Below are 21,784 nucleotides of genomic sequence, written 5' to 3' on the forward strand. Positions count from 1 at the left end.
TTGTAAAAAGTATGTGGAAGATGCTTGTAGAGTTTGTTTGCACTTATTTGTTGAAAAGCTGCAGATGTATTAAAGGTGGAACTGTTCAGTTGGAAAAATGTTACCTTGAAGAATATTACTCTTTTAAATACAAAAAAATCTGTTGAGAGAGAAGACTCCCAAAGTGTCAAGTGAGTGTAAGTTTCATTTCTGAGTGGACAGTTTGAAAGTGGTACAATCTACCCTGGGCTTAACATGTTCTTCATTACATTAAATCTTTCATTTGGGCTTAACTGGTAAAAAGGTGTTAGCAGTTCTCAAAGGTATTGTGGGCATGAGGAAGAAAGAAGAAATAAGGGTTTTTGGTCTGATCTTTATAGTCAGAATGTCATGGTGCCTTTAATCTGTGGATCACAAATGTAATTCAAAAGATTCGTAGTCAAAGTTAGAAAAGTATGAGAGACTTCAAGGTTGAATGGGCAGGTACAAAATTTATTAAAAGAATTGGAAAAGACTAGAACTGTTCAAAGAAGAACTGAAAGGAGTCTGGAGTAATGCAGAGTGGCAGAGAGTAAGGCAGTATAGGTTTCCATTATAAAGTGAAGATAACATTCTGATTTTAACACAAGAGGATTTTATTTAAGCTTTAGGTCTCAATCTCAATATTTCTACACAAACATATTGGGGCAAATGCAGCACAGGAGAGTTTGAGAGGCTGTAATAGGCTGCCTTCCTATTGAAGACTGTAACCCTATGGGTGCAACCATTGTGCTGTGAAATGCCTGAAGCTATTAACCTCTCTCTCTTCTGCTGGAGTTCCATATGACCTAATGTGACATTGAGTAACATTCATTAGTGGTGTGAAGGTTGACTGCTATCCTCTAGTGGCAGTGGGATTTGTTGTTAGCAAGGGTTTAGCTTCATTCCTATTCAGGCAACACTTGCTGGGCAAAACTTGTTGTGAAGAATCTGAGCTAATTGTGTTGAATAGTGCTTGTATCACATTATTTCCATTGGTAAGAGGTATGTTTATTTTTAATAAATTAAAAGCCACCCAAATGATTCTATGGTTCAAATGTGTTTTTTTGATTAGTATTTTGTTTGGTCTTTGGTCTGACAAAATCACTATTATGTTGATTTATTCCAGTGGGCAATGACTACATGGTATAATCTTTGTGCAAGTAGCTTACCCAGAGCCAGTAATATTAACCACCTTCTTTTTCAGAGCAAATTGTGAACCTAAAACATCCACTCAGGAATCTTTTACAAGAGAAGCCCAGACACAGAGGACCGCATGAAGTCTAGTGACAAAGTTAGCATAAAGCTCAGACATAGGAAATATATCAAGAAGTTTAGAAGCAATGCTTTGTACTGTACTTTTCCAGTGATGCTTCTGGTCTTTGGTTTGCATTTTTCAGAACTAAACTGGTTTATATTAAAGATGATACCATTCATTTGTTTTTACCTTGGTGTTTTCCTGAATATTAGGCAGTTAAAACAGATCTTATCTTTCAAAATTATTTTTGTTAATACCCAGAAATCCTTCTTTATATATATCCCGGTGTGATTCTTAAGGACTGCCATGCATTCTTCAGTCTGTATTTTAGTAATGCTTTAATCACAGTCAGAAGACAAAAACTGAATTATAGTTCAAGTAGAGCAACACCAAACATTTGATCATTTCTGAATTTTGAACTTTCAAAAATCACCTAGATTACTTTATATTAGCAAATTTTAAGAATGACAGAGAAGAATAATTATTTTACTGCTTGTTTCTGAACTCCATGGTTATTTTGTCCAGGAATCCTGCTAACGTGGTTCTGCTTGCCTGAAAGAGGTGTCTGGTTTTATCAGCATCTGTCAGAGTAAACCAGAATTTCTATGGAAATTAGCTCATTAGTATTAATTTTGGCTGCCTTGACATGGAAAAAAAAAAAAAAAAATTCTTATTGAAAGCAAAACCTTCCATGAAATTATTAATGACTAATCCTGCAGTCAATTGAGACTTCAGATAATGGTAATAAACAAGTGGATACCCCTTGTCTTCTGACAGTCCACCTTCTTGCTGAAACCCAGGTGCTGCAGGCTCACATTGCATAGCATATATCAATGGAAGTAGTCCTTTTGGTCTCCATGTGCTTCCTCTGTGGATCATTACTAATCAGTGTGAGTAATGCCTGCAGCATTTTTACTTAATACTGTTTAAAATTTATAACTAAATTCATAGTAACTAAATCACAGTTCTTCAAGGTAGGTTTCCAGTACGTGGTTTTAGAAGAATACGTCCACTTAAGTTTTGAGAAAATGGTCTCTGTAGTTGTCCGTAGTAACAAACCTGGTTATTGCTGACATGATTATTTTTCTTTCATTTTGGATGTTTCTCTTGGGTATTCATAGCAGTAATCTTGTAATCATGCATTTTTCCCCTGATTGCTTTCTCCTTTATCAAACTTAAAATTGGGCTTTTTCCCAGTTGAAATGCAAGCTTTCTTCAACCTTTGTGAGAAGTGCCCTTGATACTGCATATCACTTTTACTTCTTCCATGTTCCTTATTTTCAAGGGTTGTCTTTTGAATGAATTAGCATCATTATTTGCTATGTAATTTTCATTGTTCTAAAGATAATATAAAACAGTGGTAAGTGAAGTATCAGTCTTTTTTTCTTATAAGTGTTTCAGAGCTCTTTGCCTTCAGTTATAAGTAAGCATGGAAGATAATATTTGAAAAGCCTAATGACATAATTAGATGAATTACAATAGGTCTGCTGAAGAACTGTATAAATGGACATAGTTACAGTGCTTACTGTATGTAGGTGTGAGCAACTTTATCTATAATTGTGCAGAGTATTACAGGGTGTAGGAGAACTGCACGGTTTGCAGGTTTTCTGTTAACATTCAGTTGCCATTTCTCATGCTGTGCAAAAGCTATGTTTATAATGCTTTCTAAAAAGTTTATCAGTGTTATCTCCTCATTTTTATCACTATAAGGGTATGTTTAACTATAGCAACTTAATACAAGATAGGCAAAATAAATTAACAGTTGCATGTAGTGCTTGACATTTTTTTTACTTAGTTACTATGTAGAAATAATATACAAATTGCTCATATTGCTTGCTTATAAGCATATTTCATTAGAAATTCTTCTAATCATGTGAATGCAGATTTAATTCTGAATTGTAACTTCTTTTTAAGTAGCTAGCTATGAATATTCCAGTGGTTTTGAATATCAATAATATCATAAATATAAAAGCAGATTTAGTATTTGCTTTGCATAGTAATTCCAATTGATAAACAGTGGCTTGTGTGTCGTGTTTGTTAGAGCTTTAGCTACTTATCTCATATGGAAATGTTGCTTTGTAGGGCAAAATTCAGCAAGAGGGCCTGGGATTCCAGAGTGAACTTGTACATTCCTTCAGGGCATTTTTGCAAGGGAGGTTGTTGTGTTTTAAAGGTAGTTGATAAGAGACCTGCACCACCAACCCCAGACCTGCACCACCAACCACCATCATGCATTAGTCTATAGAAGGTATTTGGGTGAACATACTCCTGTACCACTCCGTACCACCATTTATCCAAGTAAAATTTTTGACCATTTGCAGGATACATTATAAATCAGGATGTCACTACCAGACAATCAGATTTGAACATTCCTTGCATAAAGTAGCTTGCCTATATCCCTTAAGAATACATCACTTAACTGTGTTTATGTGACAGTGTTGATATGCCTGGTTTTACATGAAAGTTAGGGTAGCATGTTATTTAAGTCATCATGAATTCAAAAAGTAGGTGGCTGTGCTTTATGAATACTGAGGTTATCTTCTCTGGACAAATCACTCAGAATAATTGAAAGATGTAGTTTTATCATATGGCTATTAATTAAATCAGGAAACAGGATTTATTTTTTTTTTTCCTTCAGATTTGTGCTTTGCTACTACCTCAGGGTTTTTTTCAGTTTTCCCTTCTCTGAGGTGCTGACAACAGATTAACATGAAACAGAGCTCTATTGAACCTAATTACGTTATAGCTCATTGTTTTGAGGACCTATAAAACTGTTCACTCTCTTTTTATGAGGCTGTAGTCAACAAAAGGCCATAAACAGTGCATTTTCTCTTTCCTATGGGACTGGAGATTTCATTAGTCAACTCTAATAAAGGCCTGATCCAGCTGCATTTACACCTGGAAATGAATGCTTCTTTATCAGGTCTTAATCCTTAGTAGGTTAAGCAGGAGGGAATGACAGCAGGATAGCTTTTGATCAGCCATAAATGTCTGAGAGCTTAATTTCTTTTAAACTTATTTGCTATTCAAATGTTGACTGAAGACATGCTTTCCTGTACTTCAGAGGAAAGATTTCAAATATTGGGGCATTATTAAAAACCAAAACAAAGCTGAGATCTCTGTATACTTTCAGGCAGTCACTGCTGAAGCAAGATTTCCACTTCAGCTAAGGGGATTATTATTATTTTTTTAAATCCTTAGGGACTGTGGGTGGGACTAATGTTCAGCATGTTTGGCCCTTAGAAGTAATGAGGAAAATGATGCCCTACCTTTAGTTAAGTCTATACTCCTTGTGAATTTAAAATTGATAAATTTTTGCTAAATAAGTTTCTGTAGTATAGGTACTACTGTGAGACTTGTTTAGATTATTTTTCCTGTGTTTTTTTCTTTATATTGTTTGTTTTGTTTGTTTGTATAATATACAAATATTAAAATTACAGGAATTTTCTAGGAATTTGATTGGAAAATGCCCTGTAAAGTTGAGTTAGTTGTTTTTTGTTTGTTTCAGTTGACTGGGTGCTTAGTGATCATTTATACATATATGTATATGTATACGCACTTACTTTTTGTACTATCACAATGTTTTCTGTCATTTTCATGTAAAGTGATTGATAGCAGTTGTTTGACAGGAATGCACTGCGCTGCCTGTTTTTATGTGCTGGTACTGCTAACCTGCTTGTTTCTCTGCTTTATCACAGGATGTGAGCAGGGGCAGTTTCGATGCGGAAATGGACGCTGTATTCCTGCAGATTGGAGGTGCGATGGGGCTAGAGATTGCTCGGATGATACAGATGAAGCTGGTTGTCGTAAGTGAAACAACTATAGAGCAACTTTTTTGTAATATAAAAAATACTGAGATCCTAGTGTGCCTGACTGTACTTGTGGTACAGGATGAATACTGGAAGGGGAGAAAGCTCCTAGTTGTCTTGAGAAGACTGCAGAATGTGCTGAAGAGTTGTATTTCTTGAGTCCATTGGTTTAGTTAGTCTGAAAATCAAGTAGTGCTCCACTTCTAACATGACTTAGTCTTCTCTTAAAAATCTGAGTTTCTTTTGATGGCTGTTTTGTAAGTAGATGTAGAAATCTATTGTATTATATCATTGCAGTAGTCCTGAATGTTAGATGTACATACAGCTACCGTCGGCATCAGTTGAGCTATAAATTTTTGATCTTTCAGGCCCTAGACAATAACATGTACCTACTGCACCCTAGGTAGAGCCTTGGTTAATTGTCTAGAGTTGGTCGTGTTATCCTCAGTTCCAGCAGTTCATGGACAACAGTTGTATACAGATGGGCTGTTATATCAGTGCAGAAAGATTGCTCAATCTGAATGTTATAAGGTTGTGAAAATGAAGAAATGCCCTCCACAGTCTGTTTTCAGGAACTCGCGTGCATTTCACCTTCTCAGTTCTAGTGGTTTTTAAGGTTTCGTGGGCTGGTGCAGTTATGAGCCCACTTATAGGTTAGGTCAGTTTTTGCCCCTCAGCTGATAACTGAGAAAGACTGATTTATGTTGGATCTTTTCACGCTGTTTTGTTCTATTGCTGCTTGACCCATATAATAATTGGAGGTCATTCACACAGCTTGGCAGTCTGGTTTGTTGCTTAGCACTTTAGTTAACTCCAAAACCCATTGCAGTTCTGGATGAAGAATGCTTTAAACTGGAAAAACAAAATGGTTTTAACAGTCTTATAGCCTGTTATTTCAATTAGTTCTGAACTGAAACTGGAAAGAAGTGGTTGGGCTTTGAACAAGGGGTGGGTAAAATTCACGTTGACTTTGTGAAAGATAAAAAATGAAAAGAACCAACATTTACTACAGTCATCATAGTTCTAAGCATGAAGTTGAATTGTTCTTGTCTTTGTATGTGTGATAAACTAGGAAGATGAAAATTAATTTTTTTCAGTTAACTGCTTTTAAAAACAACATGTTAATGTGTGATAGGCAGTGGGACATGTAAGCATCTAGGAAAATACTTTTAAAATGTTTGAAACTGGCCTAAAGATTAAAATTGTATTGAAATGTTATTCTTTGGTTCTTACAACAGGAATCAAAGAAAATATGCATGAGGTGCATTGTCTGTAACATGTGATCTATTTTATCCCTCTAATTACTTTACCTCTAACGTAGTTTTGTACTTCTTAACTCTAAATCTACAGAGTGATTTACATTTCTTCCTTGATGCTTTGTTTGCATTGGTAGCTGTGCTTACGTATCATGCCATGAGCACAAGTGTTTCTAGTTGACTTTGCAATACTGCAATAACATAATCCTGAAGAAAAAAAGATGGTGAAGACCAGAGTCCTGTCGCTGGACTGTGTTGTACGAGTGGCTCTTCCCAGGAGTGTTAACTAGGGATAGAATCAGCAGTAACACAATTTCAAACATCATCTTTCTCTCTAATAGTTCCCTGTTGTTTGGCTATTTGAAAAGTACAGAGTGGAGCTGGGCCAACAACATTCAGGTTGTTCTGACCTGGCCCTCACTTTCATCTCATGAATTCACGGAGAAGAGTCATGAGCTTGTTTTGAAAGACCTTCTTCCCACCAGGGATAGAGCATCTGAGGTAGATTGAGAGCAGACCCCTGTGAAACTAGGGAAGCTAGTGTGACTCCATGTGTAACAGACTCTGCCATAAGAAGGCAATTCAGAGCCTTAAGCTTTTCCTGTAACCTGCCTTCAAGAGGAGCTTGTGTTTCCATGAGAGAACACAAAACTGAAGATTCTTATGCAGGAGTTCACTAATCTAAATTTTGCCTTTGAGCATCCTTCTGCTGGCCCACTTTGCCTTCCTTGCTCTGTCCATTTTCTTTGGTTTGTCAAATGCCTCCTTAATGGAAATTACAGCCAACTGACACTTGAACCCTAAGTCTTCTTTTGCCTTATTTAGTAGTTTTCTTTGAAAGTGCTTTCCCAGATGTCAGTGAAATTATGTTTTTTTTCATTGCTTACACTAGCACAACCTACCTGTGAGGGAAATCAGTTTCAGTGTCTCACTGATGGCGAATGTATCCCACACTCATGGGTTTGTGATGATGAGGAAGACTGTGAAGATGGCTCAGATGAGCATCAACAGTGTCGTAAGTATTTCAGTTCTAATGTTATATCAGCTTTGTGACATAAGGTAGTTCACATACCAGCATATTGAGGACATATGGAAACAAGCCTGATTTAGGTACAGCTTTTACTAGAAGAGTCTCTTTAGTTTCTAGAAATAAAATAATCTGAAATAGATAAAATACAGAAGGTGTGTTCAAAAAGACATCTCTAGGTCTTGAAATCTGAAAATTACCAATGTTTCAGTTAATTAAAAAGAGAAAAAAAAGGAGAAAAATATACAGCGATATTAGTTTTATAGTTGATATGAAATTTAGTAGTTCCAAAAAGTCAGAAATCTGTATGTATTTAAAAAAGGAGGAAATATCAGTCAGTTGAAGTAAACACTGCTGAAGATTCTTGTACCATTTATAATAAGTGATGCTATTTGTTGGCATTATTATTTAAAATGACCAGAGCTGTTCTATCTCATATTCAGACAGGAAGAATATAAAAAGTCCTGATATGGGGTGAGAGTTGAGTCTTTCGTTATGATTTGTACAGCTTAAATTTAGGAAGCAATTTGTATTAGTATTTCAATTTATTATGCTACGCAGTATACTATTAACAAGTGAACTGCTGTTTTAAACTAGTGTTTAATGTTACCTGTGTATTTTAGAACAAAGAAATCATTTAGCAGCCTAACTGCCATAGCCTTAGGCTCTTTCTTATTTCAGTATTGACAGCAAGATAAATACTGATAATAATAAAATACGTTACTCTGATTTTTGAATTTTGTAACTAAACAGTTTAAGGACTGCATACAGTTAAGTACATGAGGAACATTGGGCTGAGGTGATTATCATACCAAATTACATTCTCCGTGTTCTTGCATAAGATAGGAAGAACAAGTGTAGTGTTCTAAGGAACTTTTTCCCTGCTACTTCTAGTGTTAGGAGTTACTTTAAGTGATGAGGATAACTTTAATTTATGTTCCTTTTGATTCTACGTGTAATTTTTGGTACCTATTTAAACTGAACAGCTCTGGAGCTACTCAGTAACCCCTTTGATTTTGAGGAGGTTCACAGGTATGAGTTTTGGAAGGATTTTGCTCACAGACTCAGTTTTCGCTTTTGTCTCTTGATACGTGTTCCACTGAATGGAAAAAATGGAGCTAAAGTTAACTGCTTTTTGTTCCCCTCTTCCTCTGAGAAGGTGCAGTGCAACTGCTGGTTATGTTTTAACTAAGATAACTGTAGATACAAAATGCAAAATGAGCAACAGCTCTGAGTTGACTTTTGAACTGGGTCACTGTAACATCATCTTCCATATACTGGTTAATCTCGAGTGTTAGTAACTATAGAATGCTGCTGCAGCTGTTTTAGAGCCATTTCCTGGTATTTGTCCTTATTCTTCTAAAGGGACTTCATCTTTTTGCTTGGGAACCCTGGGAGAGTTTTTCCTTCCTGAAACATTAAACATTTTTCCTGAGGAGAATGGCTGACAGCTCTGGGAGTCACACATGCAGAATTAAAAAGTATTTGTTTTACATTACTGTCTTCCTCTTCTTTTAACTCATGACACCAGTATCCCAGTAGTTGATCTTGCTTTGGAAACACTGCTGACAGAAGGAGGAATGTGGAGCCCCTGTAAAACAGCAGACTTGATGCCAGTGTACAGACTGGGATGGTGATGAGATATAGCATGAGTTTGAAAGAAACAAATGTGCAGGTGGCAGAAGGGAGGAAAAGTTAGCAGTAATTTTGCCCTTCAACTGTATCTTCTCAGATTCAATTTATTTCCCTAGAACAGAGAATTGAATTTAGCTGTAGTAAAATCAAAGTGGAATTGCAGTTTTATGTGGTTGCTTTTACTGCCACAGCTGTCATGAGAAGAGATACAATTATTCTTCATCCTCTAGTAGTTAGGAATGTAAAAGAAACCTGACTGTTGAGGTCCGTGCTGTATTAGAAAGCGGTGCTTTACATCTAGTTCTGATGTGTTTACATCATGGCATTCTAGTTGACCAAATAATGGAGTTAGTGGATGATTTTGATGTAGTAAGTAGAATAATAGAGAAAACTTTAAAACGGTGAGAATTAGTAACTTAATCTTTTAGCCAGAACAATTATAGGGAGGTAATTTTTAACCTAGAGGTCAGCCCCTTCAGTGGAAAAAAGCAGTGACCTTGCAGGCTACAGAAGGCCTCATAGAACTGTTATCTGCCATGTGTTTGTCAAGTGCTCTTTAATCTCCTTGAGTACACAGAAGTACAGGGGAAGAAAGTCTTGTGCTAGCATTTGAGAGGAGGATGGAGTAGTTAGAGGAAGAAGGGATAATTTTGTTCTTCATTAAAAATCTTGATTGATGGGAAAGATTGATTGAGTGCCTGTTTCTTGCAGCGGGAAGGACATGCTCAAGTCAGCAGTTCACATGTTCAAATGGACAATGTATCCCGAGTGCATACTGGTGCGATCGAGTGAAGGACTGCACTGATGGAACAGATGAAAGAGTCTGCCGTGAGTCTTGACTCTTAGCACTAGCTCTAGTTTCATCTCATCTCTCTGTGGCATTTTATTAAATTTGTAAGATTAAAGAGCTTGTTGATGGACAGGATGACCACAATATGCTGCTTATTATGAGAGTTTAATTTCAGATTCTTTTGTGTATTAGAGCTGATGTTCTGATACAGATCCATTATTGGCGAACTCAAATACAAACTGCTGCCATAGGACCAGGGCTTCTTGTCTGTCATCGTCTGAAGGATAATGAATATTGCATTGGAAAAAACCAGCCATGTTAAAATGGCTTAAAGCCTAGGGAGTCTCAGACCTAACTTTGCCCAATTTTTTCGTATCCTTATTGCATGCTTCTTATGACATCAGTGATAAGTATAACCTGTATAGAAAAGCAGAATTTGAGCCCAAATCACTTCTTTGAGTGACTTTGACCCTTTCGAAAGCATTTGTATTCTAGACTGCAGTTTCTTGTGGAGATGAAGCAACACTGGGTGATACTGTATTTAGACAAGCTGTTTATATTGTGCCAACAAAATGAAGATGGACAAGTAGGTTTTTTTTCAGCCTAATTTCCACAGAGTTGAGGCTGCCTGACTGACTGGTGGCAGCCGCCCTAGATGCTGGCCTAGGTTGAGTACTGGTGGAAAGGACAGCTGGCTACAGAATAGAGGCCAGATTTTTCAGAGATGTTTTTGCCTAATACTTATACAGCAGTGTGTAACAGCATGCCTGTTCACTGTTAGTATTAAGGGAAAGCTTTACATGTCATGAGTGACACGTAACATATGAGCTGCTATTCCAGCTGTTGGAACTTAGTGTGCCTTTGGGAAAAAGACGTAACTATAAACTTCACTCAGAACTAGACGTGGGGTGGACAGTGGAGGAAGAAGTTAGGATGCTAAGTGTCATGGGTAAAGAAACAAGACAGAAAACATTGTTAATGGCTGTGCTTAGAGGAAAAAAGGGCATATGCACATGCTCTGTAAAAGAAAACCAGCATATTACATAGTCAGCCAGCTGTTAGTGTATTTTATCCCTGACTTACAACTGCCTAAAATGTACACTCTGTAGAATGAAAGTTGACTTAGAACTATTTGGTACTCTGGAATAGAAGGTTGCTTAGACAGCCAGCTTGGAACTTTTGCATGAGATAGACCCACAGCCAGTTCTAAGGTCACCAACACAAATGGCTAAAAGCCAGGATCCAAAGTATCCCATACCATTGCTGGAAGAATATCTTCTGTAGGTTGGCTTTTTTTTTCTCTTACACTTTAGAGAAAGGAAAGAGATTGGTAACTTAATTTAGTAAAACTGTGGCACATAAAAAAATCCTGGAGAAAAGATACTTGTTAAAAAAAAATACATTATTCGTGAATTAAAAAAGAGGAACTGCTCAGAACCTCTGGGAGCACTCTGTGAGTAGTCACTGAAGGCAGTGTAGAACAGCCAGGTAAAATGGTGTGGTCATCATAATACAGTGAACCTGTGCACAGTGGGAGTGGAGTCCTAAGGACAATACTCACAATTCTTTTTTTCAGCCTAGAAGCTGCTGTGATGTCTGAAAATGGAAGTGCTCATTTTATTTCATGTTTAACGTTCTCAACTAGGTAAATTAAAAAGGCAGTTTGGAAAGGGGCCTCTAGATATCTTAACAGTAGCGCTTTACTGCTGTGTGGGAAACCCAATCAGTGCTGCATCAGCCAGTAGGCCCCATGACTGTTGTGAAGGCAGCATATTTAGCCCCAGGGGGAGGGACTGCCTCATATCGTTCAGCAACCTCTACTCTGGTTTATTAGAATATGTGTTGACAGTCCTTCTAAGACAGAAGAATGACAGTGAATTCGAATATTGAAAGGAGGAGTGTTTGACTAGTTTAAAGAAATGTGATGGTGCTGAAGACAAGAGAATTGAGGAGAATGTAATGACAAGACCCTTCCAGACAGGCTGGTTAATTTTAGTTCCTCTCTGTCTTTGCAAGGTGTAGAGCTTTAAAACAGAACTCATAAGATACAATTAATAATTTGGGGATTTTATGTTTAACTATACAGTAGGGTTTGATGTAAGTCTTAAAATTTACTGTTTTGAAGCAGATTCAAATACTTGCTTTGAATATTCATTTTTCCACTCTTTCATTCATTTCCTTTTCCATGCTATCTGATATAAACCAATACAAGAGGAATATAAATATTTTGGCCTTTTCCTTTGTCATTAATTTCCCATTATTTAATTTACACTAAAAGGTTTCAAAAATAGAAATGAAACATCCACGAATAATGAGAGAAAAAAGCTATTTAGAATGGATTCTGTTAAGCAATACAAAATACAAACTAAGCATGTTCGTTTACTTATGCCTTGTGCTCACTGATCTGTCTGGAAGCAGATTTAGATTGTAAAGAAGATAAAGTTTCGTTACTGAATAAGTTACATTATTTAAGAAACCAGTCAAATGTACAATGTCACTGATATGAAGTAACTCAGCAATTAGACATGTAAAAAAATAGAACAAAGGAATTCAAAGTCTTAGTCCATTTTACTGCTAATGGGATTAACAGTGAGAGAAAACTACCCATGCAGAGGCTAAGATAAACATCAGAACAATGTTTCAGCTGCAGGTGACATAATTAGTGCATTGAAGCTGCTTTAATTTCATAAAATTATGGTTTTTAAAATTTTCTTTGAATATATATATATATATATATATATATATATATATATATAAAAAATCCACCACCTTTTTAGTAATCAGCAGCTAGCAAATACCTTCATTTTAAAACTGTAGAAATGAAGAATGAAACACAGATTATTTGGGGTAGCAAGTACATTTTGGGAGTAAGCAGCCAATACTGGTTCCATTTTTCTGTGCTACATACTTTGTTTTTTTCAGTTAAGGGTAGAATTCTCTCTCCTACCTCAGCTTCATAGTTGAAAACTGAAAATCCTAGCCATTTTGGTTTGCTGTGACTGACAGAATAACCTTCCTCATACATTTCTGGCAGCTAAACACTGCACTGAGGCCATCAGAGATAAAGGGGAAGTATTTAAAGGCTGTGTTGTTTGAGGCTGATGGGCACAGTTCAGACCCAGAAACTCTGTATTTTTTATTCTAATTTTTGTGTTGAGTTGCTGGCATGGGTCAACTGCCTAACCTGTTAATTCCTGACTCCTGTTTGCCTACGCTAAATAGCTGCTGTGGTCAGGAAGTGAACAGCCAGGTCTGGGATGAATCTGTGGAGATCGGGGCGCCAGTGAACAAAGATTAAGAACTGGAGAGAACACAGTCCAAGAAGGAAGAAAATGCTTGTGGTCAGAGGCTGATGTTCTTGATGTTGAACAAATTACATGTAACAGCTGCAGGACTGTAGAAGTTCAGGCTGGAGGAAATATCTGTACCAGGGAGAGTTTGAAACAGGAAGAGGCAAAACTGTAGCAAAGTAAAGAAGGCAGCCAAAGCTTAGAGTGGCAGGGATCAAAATCAGGAATCAAGGCCAGGTTGCAATTGTTTCCTGTTACTGTTTTTTGGATGGATTTATTTTCAACTTGCAGAATTGAAGTGTTAGAGAGCAAAATAATGTAGGCCTAACAATTCCTGTGACATAGCTTTCAAGGATCTTCCACGTGTGTACATTGAAACATGCCATTTAAATGTGTTTCCAGCTGTTGCCCCAAAATAGTTTGGGTTACAATGAGCCAGGTGCCTTATGTGTCATTTGTGCTGGTGTTTGCCAGTTGTTCATATTTTGCAACTGAAGTGCTGGCATGCCACAGGGAAGACAGTTTGTGGAGAAGTATTTCAGTGAAGAAGAGATGCCTGTGAAGAAGGGGAGAGGAAGAAGAGCTCCCTCTCTTTCTTAGCATTAGAATGAGTGGACCTGGATTTCCCCTTGTTTGCACAAAACTTGTATTATCTTCTAGGAACTGTGATCACTAGGAAGAGATCTCTTCAGTTTCCTGTAATTAGCCAAACACTCTTGGGAGGAAAAGATAAAGGAAACAATGTTCTTGTTGGAGTCTCTTCACAATTAAAAGCAAGATGAAAGAAAAATGTTCATATTTTTCTGTCCCTTCTCTTTTCTCTCCTAATCCCATGTTCAGTCTTATACTATCTCCTTTCTCTCTTTCCTCTTACACAGCTGTATTCTTAGATGCAAACTACCTGCCTTGTCCTTTTAATTCAGAACCCTATCCTTACTTTTTAGCTTTTTCCCATCCATCTGTCACTGATCCATTAAAAACAAAACATTTCCAAGTCACTGAAAGAGATCCATTACTTGGGTTTTTACATAGTTCCTGGACACTCACAGGGCATTAATGCTTTTTCCACGTGCCCCCTAGAACAAAGACAATATGATCAGCTTCTCTGATCGCTATCGGCTCTTGCATAGCTGTAGGTTTTTATACCCAAATGTGTTGCTCTGGGATCAGGTGTGTACAGAGAAATTTAACACATGCACATGCTTAATTTGTCGGATAGTTCCATTCAACTCACTGATAGCTTTATGCATAAGTGTTTACAGGATTGTTTCTAAGTTGTTTAAAATAATCCCTTGTGTTGGTCTGTAAGTCATTTACATAAGTAAAACAGCCGGAAACTGAAAAATCTCTCATTCTGCAGGATCTTTTGTTTTAAGAAGGGGGAAACTTGTAATAAAAACCAAAGATGCTGAAGTTGATCATAGTCTTGAAAGTTTAACATCCTTGGCTTAATTAGAACAAAACCATAAAACTGTGAAGTTTCTGAGTTTGAGAATACACGACATCCTAAGAGGACATAGGAACTGTAAATTTCAGGAACTTCACTACCTAAGCACTTTTAAGATCAATAAAGTATAAAACTGAGGAACAAGTAGGTAAAATAAACGTTCACTACTTGCTCTCCTGTGTTGCATTGTTTTCTGTCATATTGTAAACTGTTTGGGCTGCAGATCTTTTCAGGGTGTGAGAGGGCATCTAATTTTCCCCTTTTTTCTTATGAGGTTTTGTAGCATCTATGAAAAGCATACACATGACATAATAACCTAATTATAACATAATACGTGTTGGAGGAGACAGTGTAGTGATTGTCAATAGTAGTCAGTAGATAGATTTTGTCAGTAGTAGTATGGGAAGTTGTGTTCCTTTTTTGTTTTCCTATAGTTCAAGATTTTTTGTTGACACTGCATATGTATGACTCATTATAAACTGTAGTCTAACGTTCTTGCTAAAACTGAAGGATTTCTTATTGTAGACTATCCAAGATGTGAACAGTTGTCATGTGCAAATGGAGCATGTTTCAATGCAAGCCAGCGATGTGATGGCAGAGTTGATTGCAGAGATTCTTCTGATGAAGCTAACTGCAGTAAGTTCCATATGCAAAGTGATCCCAAATAGATATGCTTTATAGACCCTCTGTTAGAATTCAAGATTGATGTTTTCTGACAGATTTTTTGTGTGTCTTTCTGTGCTAAAATCTTTTTCAGCGCATGGATGCAGCAGTACACAGTTTCAGTGTGCTAATGGAGAATGTATCCCACGAGCCTTTATCTGTGACCATGATGACGACTGCGGAGACAGGAGTGATGAAAACTCTTGCAGTATGATTTTGGGGTTTTTTACTCTCTTCAACTGTTTTACTAAGAGCTGGTTCAAGCAGATGGCAGGAAGTAGACTGCTTAGCTATACAGCCATCAAAAGATATTCACTGTTCCGTGACACAATATTGCTATTTCTAACCTTTTAGTCACTTAGAGTAATCTGATTTTCTCATGTTTCCTTCGATAGCTTATGCAACTTGCAGAGGCAACTTCTTCACCTGCCCAAGTGGCCGTTGCATTCATCAGAGCTGGATATGTGATGGAGATGATGATTGTGAAGATAATGAAGATGAAAGAGGATGTGGTATATAATAATGCTAACTTCTAATGATTTTCAGAGGAAGACCTCACTAAGTACTTTTATGAAGTTTTGACCAATCAAGATGTTCTGAATCCATTTTAATTCTGGGAAAAACCTTAGAATTCCATCTTTACCAGTTTCTGGGTTTTGTGTTGGGTTTTTTTTAAATTTATGCAGTGGTTTTTATTGTTGTGTGTATGAGAGTTATTGAGTTGTTGTTGTGATACTAAGTATGCTGCATAATAAGTTAGCATATAGCAACATCTGTTTTTCTTTTACATTTTCTCTTACATCTTTTGTGTTTTTTTGTTCCTGTGGAGATTTTTATGTCATCTGTTAAGAGACATGAAGTTCCTAATAACCAAAATCAATTGGTTGAAAATGAAAATAACTCAGTTCCTGCCAAGATTTGTCATGCAAGAAACAGAAATTTTAATGAATGAAAGCGTGGGCTTTTTTCTCTTTCATTGTCCTTTTCTACAATGAGCATTATTCTCTTTATCCAGATAGCCTGTGCATGTTTTGAAACCACAAAGCTATAGGTCAGTTTCTGGTGCACTAGTTTGTCTAAATTTAAATTGTTTTAGTATTTCTTACAACACAAAAAACTAGAAAGACTCATGGGTCTCAGAAGTATTGTTTGCATTGTACTTAGAAGGTAAAAGAAAGCATAACAAGAAAGTATAGATGCTGTTTCTTTTATAGTCTTTCTTAGCTGTGTGCAAGAACCAGAAGCTGAATAATGAAGGATAGAGATGCTTTGGAAGCTGTTTGGGAAGAAATTCTAAGTATTATTTGAAACATATTTCTCAGTTATTCTTGTTTTTCTTTCCATAGAAAGCGGTCAACATGAATGCTACCCAGGAGAGTGGGCCTGCCCTGGTTCAGGACAGTGCATTCCGATTGGGAAAGTGTGTGATGGGGCTGCAGACTGTCCTGCAGGAGAAGATGAAACTAACATCACTGCGGGCAGGCACTGCAGTATGTATTAGAATCAAAAGCATACACAGAATAGCAGAAACATCAGAACTGACATCTTTTTACATTCACCTTTTCTCCCCTAAACAATGCTGAAATTTTGGAATCTCACTATTTTTGTTGGTACTATTTTGACTGGATGGTCTGAAAGAGGCATGTATGTTGTGAACAGACCATTCCTTTTGTAAATCTGTACATGAAATTTCACAAATGAGGATTTTTATCTCACTCTCCATATCCTAAAATGTGTTCAAGAAGGCAGGGAAAGGTGTGCGATATAGAAATTTTTTGTTTAAATATCTGTGGTTTTCACTTTTTGAAAGTAAGAAGGAATATTGTATATTGGTCAGAACACAGGACTGAATTATATCCCGAGCCTTGGCTATGTCATTTTTGCATTTCACCTAGGATATCTGGTTCTCCATTTAGTTGTATACTGGGTTTTCTCTGTTGGTGGCAGTGAGCATTCATAGTTCCTGTTAATTTCACTCTTATGAACACTGATTCCTTCTGAGAATCAGGACCATGGTATTTTACATTTTTAATGTCCAGGAAGAGGAAAATTCTTGTTAATAAAATCCTACCTTTTGGAATAGGAGGGCAGAAAAAAATTGGAAATTACACTTCACTGTAAAAAAAAGCATCTCTTGCTTTGCTGAGTGGTTTAGTAGTAACATCAGATATCAGCTGCAAAGGAAAGCATTTAACAGAAGAAACTGAGGAAAAGGAGGTGCAAGTCAGCAAGTGCTTTACCATCATAATTTGATCACCTATCACTGAACTTCTTATTGAGTAGTAGTAAAAGGAAAGGGAGAAGTGGTGAAAGAAAAAAGAAGAGAAAAAAGGAATAAAGACAACCCAACCAATATACTCTAATATGTTGGAGTTATGTATATACTCTTCTTAATATAATAGAGTTTTTTCTGCATGAAAGAGTAGATGTTGAGGTTCTGTGACAATAGATAGAGGTTGAGGATGTGTTGTTCACAAGTAGGTTTGGTGGAACCAGAGAAAGGTATGGTGCATTGCAGGTGGCTTCCTCTGTGCAGCTTTTTACATGGCACTTACCAGTGATGGTTCATATAAGACTGATGCTTGTCCTTCAGCTCTGTTCTGAAAACCTGTTATGCATAGTAGCTTATGTTCTGTCTTCCATTTCCTTGCCTGCCTGTATGTGATTTCATGGAATATGAGATATACTTTCTCGTGCAGGTAAGTTTTAAGAAGCTGTTCCTGAAATTATAGACCCTGCATAGAAAAGACAGTAGCTTTGTAAATGTTAGGCAAAAAGCTGTTCTACTGGTAATATGTGTAATTGTATTTCTGAACTATTTTATTTCCTTTCCAGACATATCATACTGTGCTGCTCTGAGTTGCCAGTATCGCTGTCATTCTTCTCCGTCAGGAGGGATGTGTTATTGCCCTGCAGGATATATAATAAGTAACAATGACAGTCGTACTTGTATTGGTAAGTGAAGTACAGTGATATCTAGAAGATACCTAGTACCTTCTCACATTTCATTGGGAAAGTTTGGATTCCAGGAAGTAAGTTCCAAATGGGTGGATGGCAAAAAAGAGTCAGCAAAAGAATAAAAGTCTAAGAAGTACAGGGACAGCATGGTAACACAGAAACAAGCTAGAGAGATATCCTAAAGATCTCTTCCAGTAAGACCATGAAAGACATAATCAGAGCATAATTATGTTTTAAAATATTTACTCTTGGATTGCTGTTTTGTTATCAGTTTTTTTACAGGTCTTTTAGTGGTTATATTGGAAGAGTTTATTTCTGCTCCAGGGATGTGTGGTGTTGTATGCCTGGAAAAGCTGTTATAGATATTGAAGAGTTTGATGTGTTCTGAAACTGGCTATATATAAAGACAGTAGAATGTTGTACTTTAAAAATGAAAAGGGTGTTTTGTATTTGCACTATGGAATGGCTGTATGGCCTATAGGATTTCAATATATGCATTATTTACAAGAAAATGAAGAATACTTGCAAAAATGTAAAGGTAACAGGTATTTTGGTGTTGTATTTCTATTCCGTAGCTGCTGTAACTTCGTAGAACAAACCCATGGTAGTACAAATGATTTATCTTGGTAACTGGAAATAGAGTAACTTAAGAATTGTAAAAATTAGCACCCCTAATAAAAGAACCTGGATAAACATCTGTTGTGGGTTTTCAACCCAAGCTATGGTGTTTCTGCTAGTAAAGGTGTTCCAGGGTGCTCAGCCTCTAACGGGTCTTTTTGGAATACTGTGTGACTTAGGACTGTATTTGGGAAATACATAAAGGACACTTGCAAGCCTGGTGCATTCTCAGTGAGTCTTCCATTGTTCTTTCACTGCCTTGTAGACCTAGCTATCTCATTCTGGCTTGTAAATCTGAGTGAATGTGTTTTGGTTTGCCAAGATCTAGGCATGTATCTTTAGTGGGAGCAAAACTTGTCATGGAGGAGTGGCTCCCAGTCAGTAGTGTATAATTCCAGATCTTGGTTTGAATCAGTGCTCTTGGTTTAAGGCCAGAAGAATGGAACTGTAGTATTAGCAGAGTGTATTACTTTTTGAAACCATGTTTTCAATCTGTCTTCTTTTGCTTCTGGCTCACTATATAGTGAAGGTTTTTAACACGTGGAAGCTAGAAAGCCTCTGAGAAGGTTTTTTTTCAGTACAAAAATGTGCTACCTAGGAAATATTTCAATTTCACTTATGTGTTAATAAATGTTTGACAACAGAAGTTCCAGTAGGAAGAATAATTGAGATCTCATTTTCTACTTTATTGGCTTAACAGTAGAATCACCAATTTCCAGCGGTGTAATGTACTGATTCTACTCAGATTTTCATGTGAAAGTGGTCAAACTTGTGATGTCAAAACCATGTATTACTGGTATCAGAAATCTCCTGGGTTTTAAATATCTGCAGATAGGATGAAACACCAGAAAGTGTTCAGATCTGGTTGTTTTGGGCCTTTTTTTTTTTTTTTTTTTTTTTAAGAGAAAATCAGAACTTTAAAAATCTCTGTTTGTAAAAGATGACTAGTTAAATATTTCACAACTTTGAAATTAAAGATTCTGCAGCAACCCTGAAAATTCCTTATAGGGCATATCTGTGAGAACTTGCTGGGTTGTCTTAGCTACCTAGATGGTATTTTGCATGCTGGAGTGAACCTCTTTGTACTTTTTGATGGCTGCTTCTGGGGCACAGCCAGCTTTTAATTGGAAGTCAGACACCTGTTAGCATGGTACCAAGTTTGAGCTAATAAACACTGTCTTTTAGCAGAACTGATTAACTTGAGTACTGCACTAACATAGAGCTAGGGCTTTCCTTCAGAGTGGGCTTAAATCTAGGTGAGTGTTTGTGTGCATTAATGTTCAGATCTTTTGCTGGAAGAGTACTGCATAGACATATTCTTTTTTGTCGAAAGTAGACTATGACACTCCTTCCAGTGATTTTTCCTCTTCTCCTGACAGGTGTGGGTTTTTTGGCTGGTGGAAAGATGGGGATGGGGCGGGGAGGGTGTGGGCTGTTTTCTTGGCAGCAAACATCAATTGTTTTGTTATTCAGAAAAAGAAAATGGAAATATTTGTGGAAAAAACATATGAAACCTCTTTTCCCATGCCACAGTATTGCAAACAGATATAAAGCAAGCAGACATCACTTTTATACAAAGCATTGTTTCTAAATATGCATTACTCACTTCACAGATTTTGATGACTGCAAAATGTGGGGTGTTTGTGACCAGCTATGTGAAGATCGTGTGGGACATCACCAGTGCCATTGTGTGGAAGGTTATTTCCTAGAGCATCATCGATATTGTCGGGCTAACACTTCAGGTTAGTGTGCAGCAGCACAAGTTTCTTGTAGTTGTTGGACTAATAGAGCTAGATAAAATGGGTCAGTTTGCATGGCTATGCTGTACAATTGTGTTTGATTTTAACTTGAATCTGGCCTTAAGGACTTCAGGTTAGGCTGGCATTCAAAACATCAGCAAAGATCAAGAGACTGTGCATCTGCTGGCACGTGTAGGCTGATAGAGCTCATTGCCTCATCAGGGCTGCTTCTCCTCGAACAGTGAATTTCTTCTGGGCTGCAGTGCTTTCTTATAATTCCTGACTTACACAGAGTTGGGAGGTCATTGCCAGAGCCTTCCTTAATAGACAAAATCTTGCTCCTGTGGATGGCAGTTTCCTTACTTGCTGTCTGTGGAACTCGGTGGGAACAAGAAATCAGGAAGCCTCAATTTTTCTAGAAGGACTGTGCCATGCCAGAAGATGGCTTTGCTGAATGGTGAGCTCAGATACTTGTCTGTGAGAGACACCATGCTCCTGGCTTCTAGTGTCCCAGAGGCTGAACTCTGTAGGAATGCTTGCCTCACACAGAATGTGGTTCCCTGTCAACTGTAGGCAGCTGCTTCTGGTTGTTCACCTCCTGCTCTGTTCCTAAAGCAGGCCATGGGAAGCCCTTCTTTGTGGAGATGTGATGGCCTAACGCACTTTTGTGTGAGGCAGGTGTTGCTGCCTTTAGGAATTCAGTGGGAATTGGAGTCCCTGCTTGGCATAGCTGATCAGCAGTCTTTCTTCTTAGAAAAGCATGAGCTGCCTAGTTCGCTCCGCCTTCCCTCTTTCCTCAGTCATGTCTGAAGAGCAGTCATCATCTTGCAGTTTTCTAAGTTTGTCCTCAAGAAATAGGGATATTTTTTTTAGCTAACGAAATATGCTTGACTGTACTAAGGGAAAGATTGCCCTGTTTCCAGAAAAAGTCTGTATCTATCTTTCAAAAGAAGATTTTGATTCAAATTAGTGTGACTTTTCAGCCAGTGGGTCGTTTGTAAAGTATTGATTTTTCTGTCTTATTAATGGGGGAATTTCATACCTGCTCTAATTCGGTTTCCCTGGATTCGTTTTTGCTTTAACTGGGAAAGATTTTATGTGTAGGGTGAATAGGTTTTGAACTGAAGTATATTCTTGTCAGACTTACACCAAGTCTTTCAACAGGCATCTGCTTTGGAAGTGAACATTCTGTCAGAGACTTGCTGGAATCTCTTTTCTGTTGTAAGATACAGCAAAGATTTTCTGATGAGAGAATTAAGAAGGTGGCTAGGATAGAGGAGTACATGGAAAGCTAAGA

The 21,784-nt window shown here is 37.3% G+C and overlaps 1 protein-coding gene across 2 annotated transcripts in view; it reads left to right on the forward strand.

Moving 5' to 3' along the window:
- The window catches only part of LRP2 (LDL receptor related protein 2), a 122,468-nt gene that overhangs the window by 14,497 nt on the left and 86,187 nt on the right, over window positions 1-21,784 (forward strand). For both annotated transcript variants that reach the window (XM_065670450.1, XM_065670451.1), the window contains exons 2-10: window positions 4,954-5,061; window positions 7,213-7,335; window positions 9,694-9,810; window positions 15,035-15,145; window positions 15,267-15,380; window positions 15,568-15,684; window positions 16,519-16,662; window positions 18,008-18,127; window positions 20,362-20,490. In XM_065670450.1, the coding sequence (XP_065526522.1) occupies window positions 4,954-5,061; window positions 7,213-7,335; window positions 9,694-9,810; window positions 15,035-15,145; window positions 15,267-15,380; window positions 15,568-15,684; window positions 16,519-16,662; window positions 18,008-18,127; window positions 20,362-20,490 (1,083 nt within the window). The remainder of the gene's footprint in view (window positions 1-4,953; window positions 5,062-7,212; window positions 7,336-9,693; window positions 9,811-15,034; window positions 15,146-15,266; window positions 15,381-15,567; window positions 15,685-16,518; window positions 16,663-18,007; window positions 18,128-20,361; window positions 20,491-21,784) is intronic.

This window comes from Lathamus discolor, chromosome 3 (genome assembly GCF_037157495.1).
Source record: "Lathamus discolor isolate bLatDis1 chromosome 3, bLatDis1.hap1, whole genome shotgun sequence".
Classification (NCBI taxonomy): domain Eukaryota; kingdom Metazoa; phylum Chordata; class Aves; order Psittaciformes; family Psittacidae; genus Lathamus; species Lathamus discolor.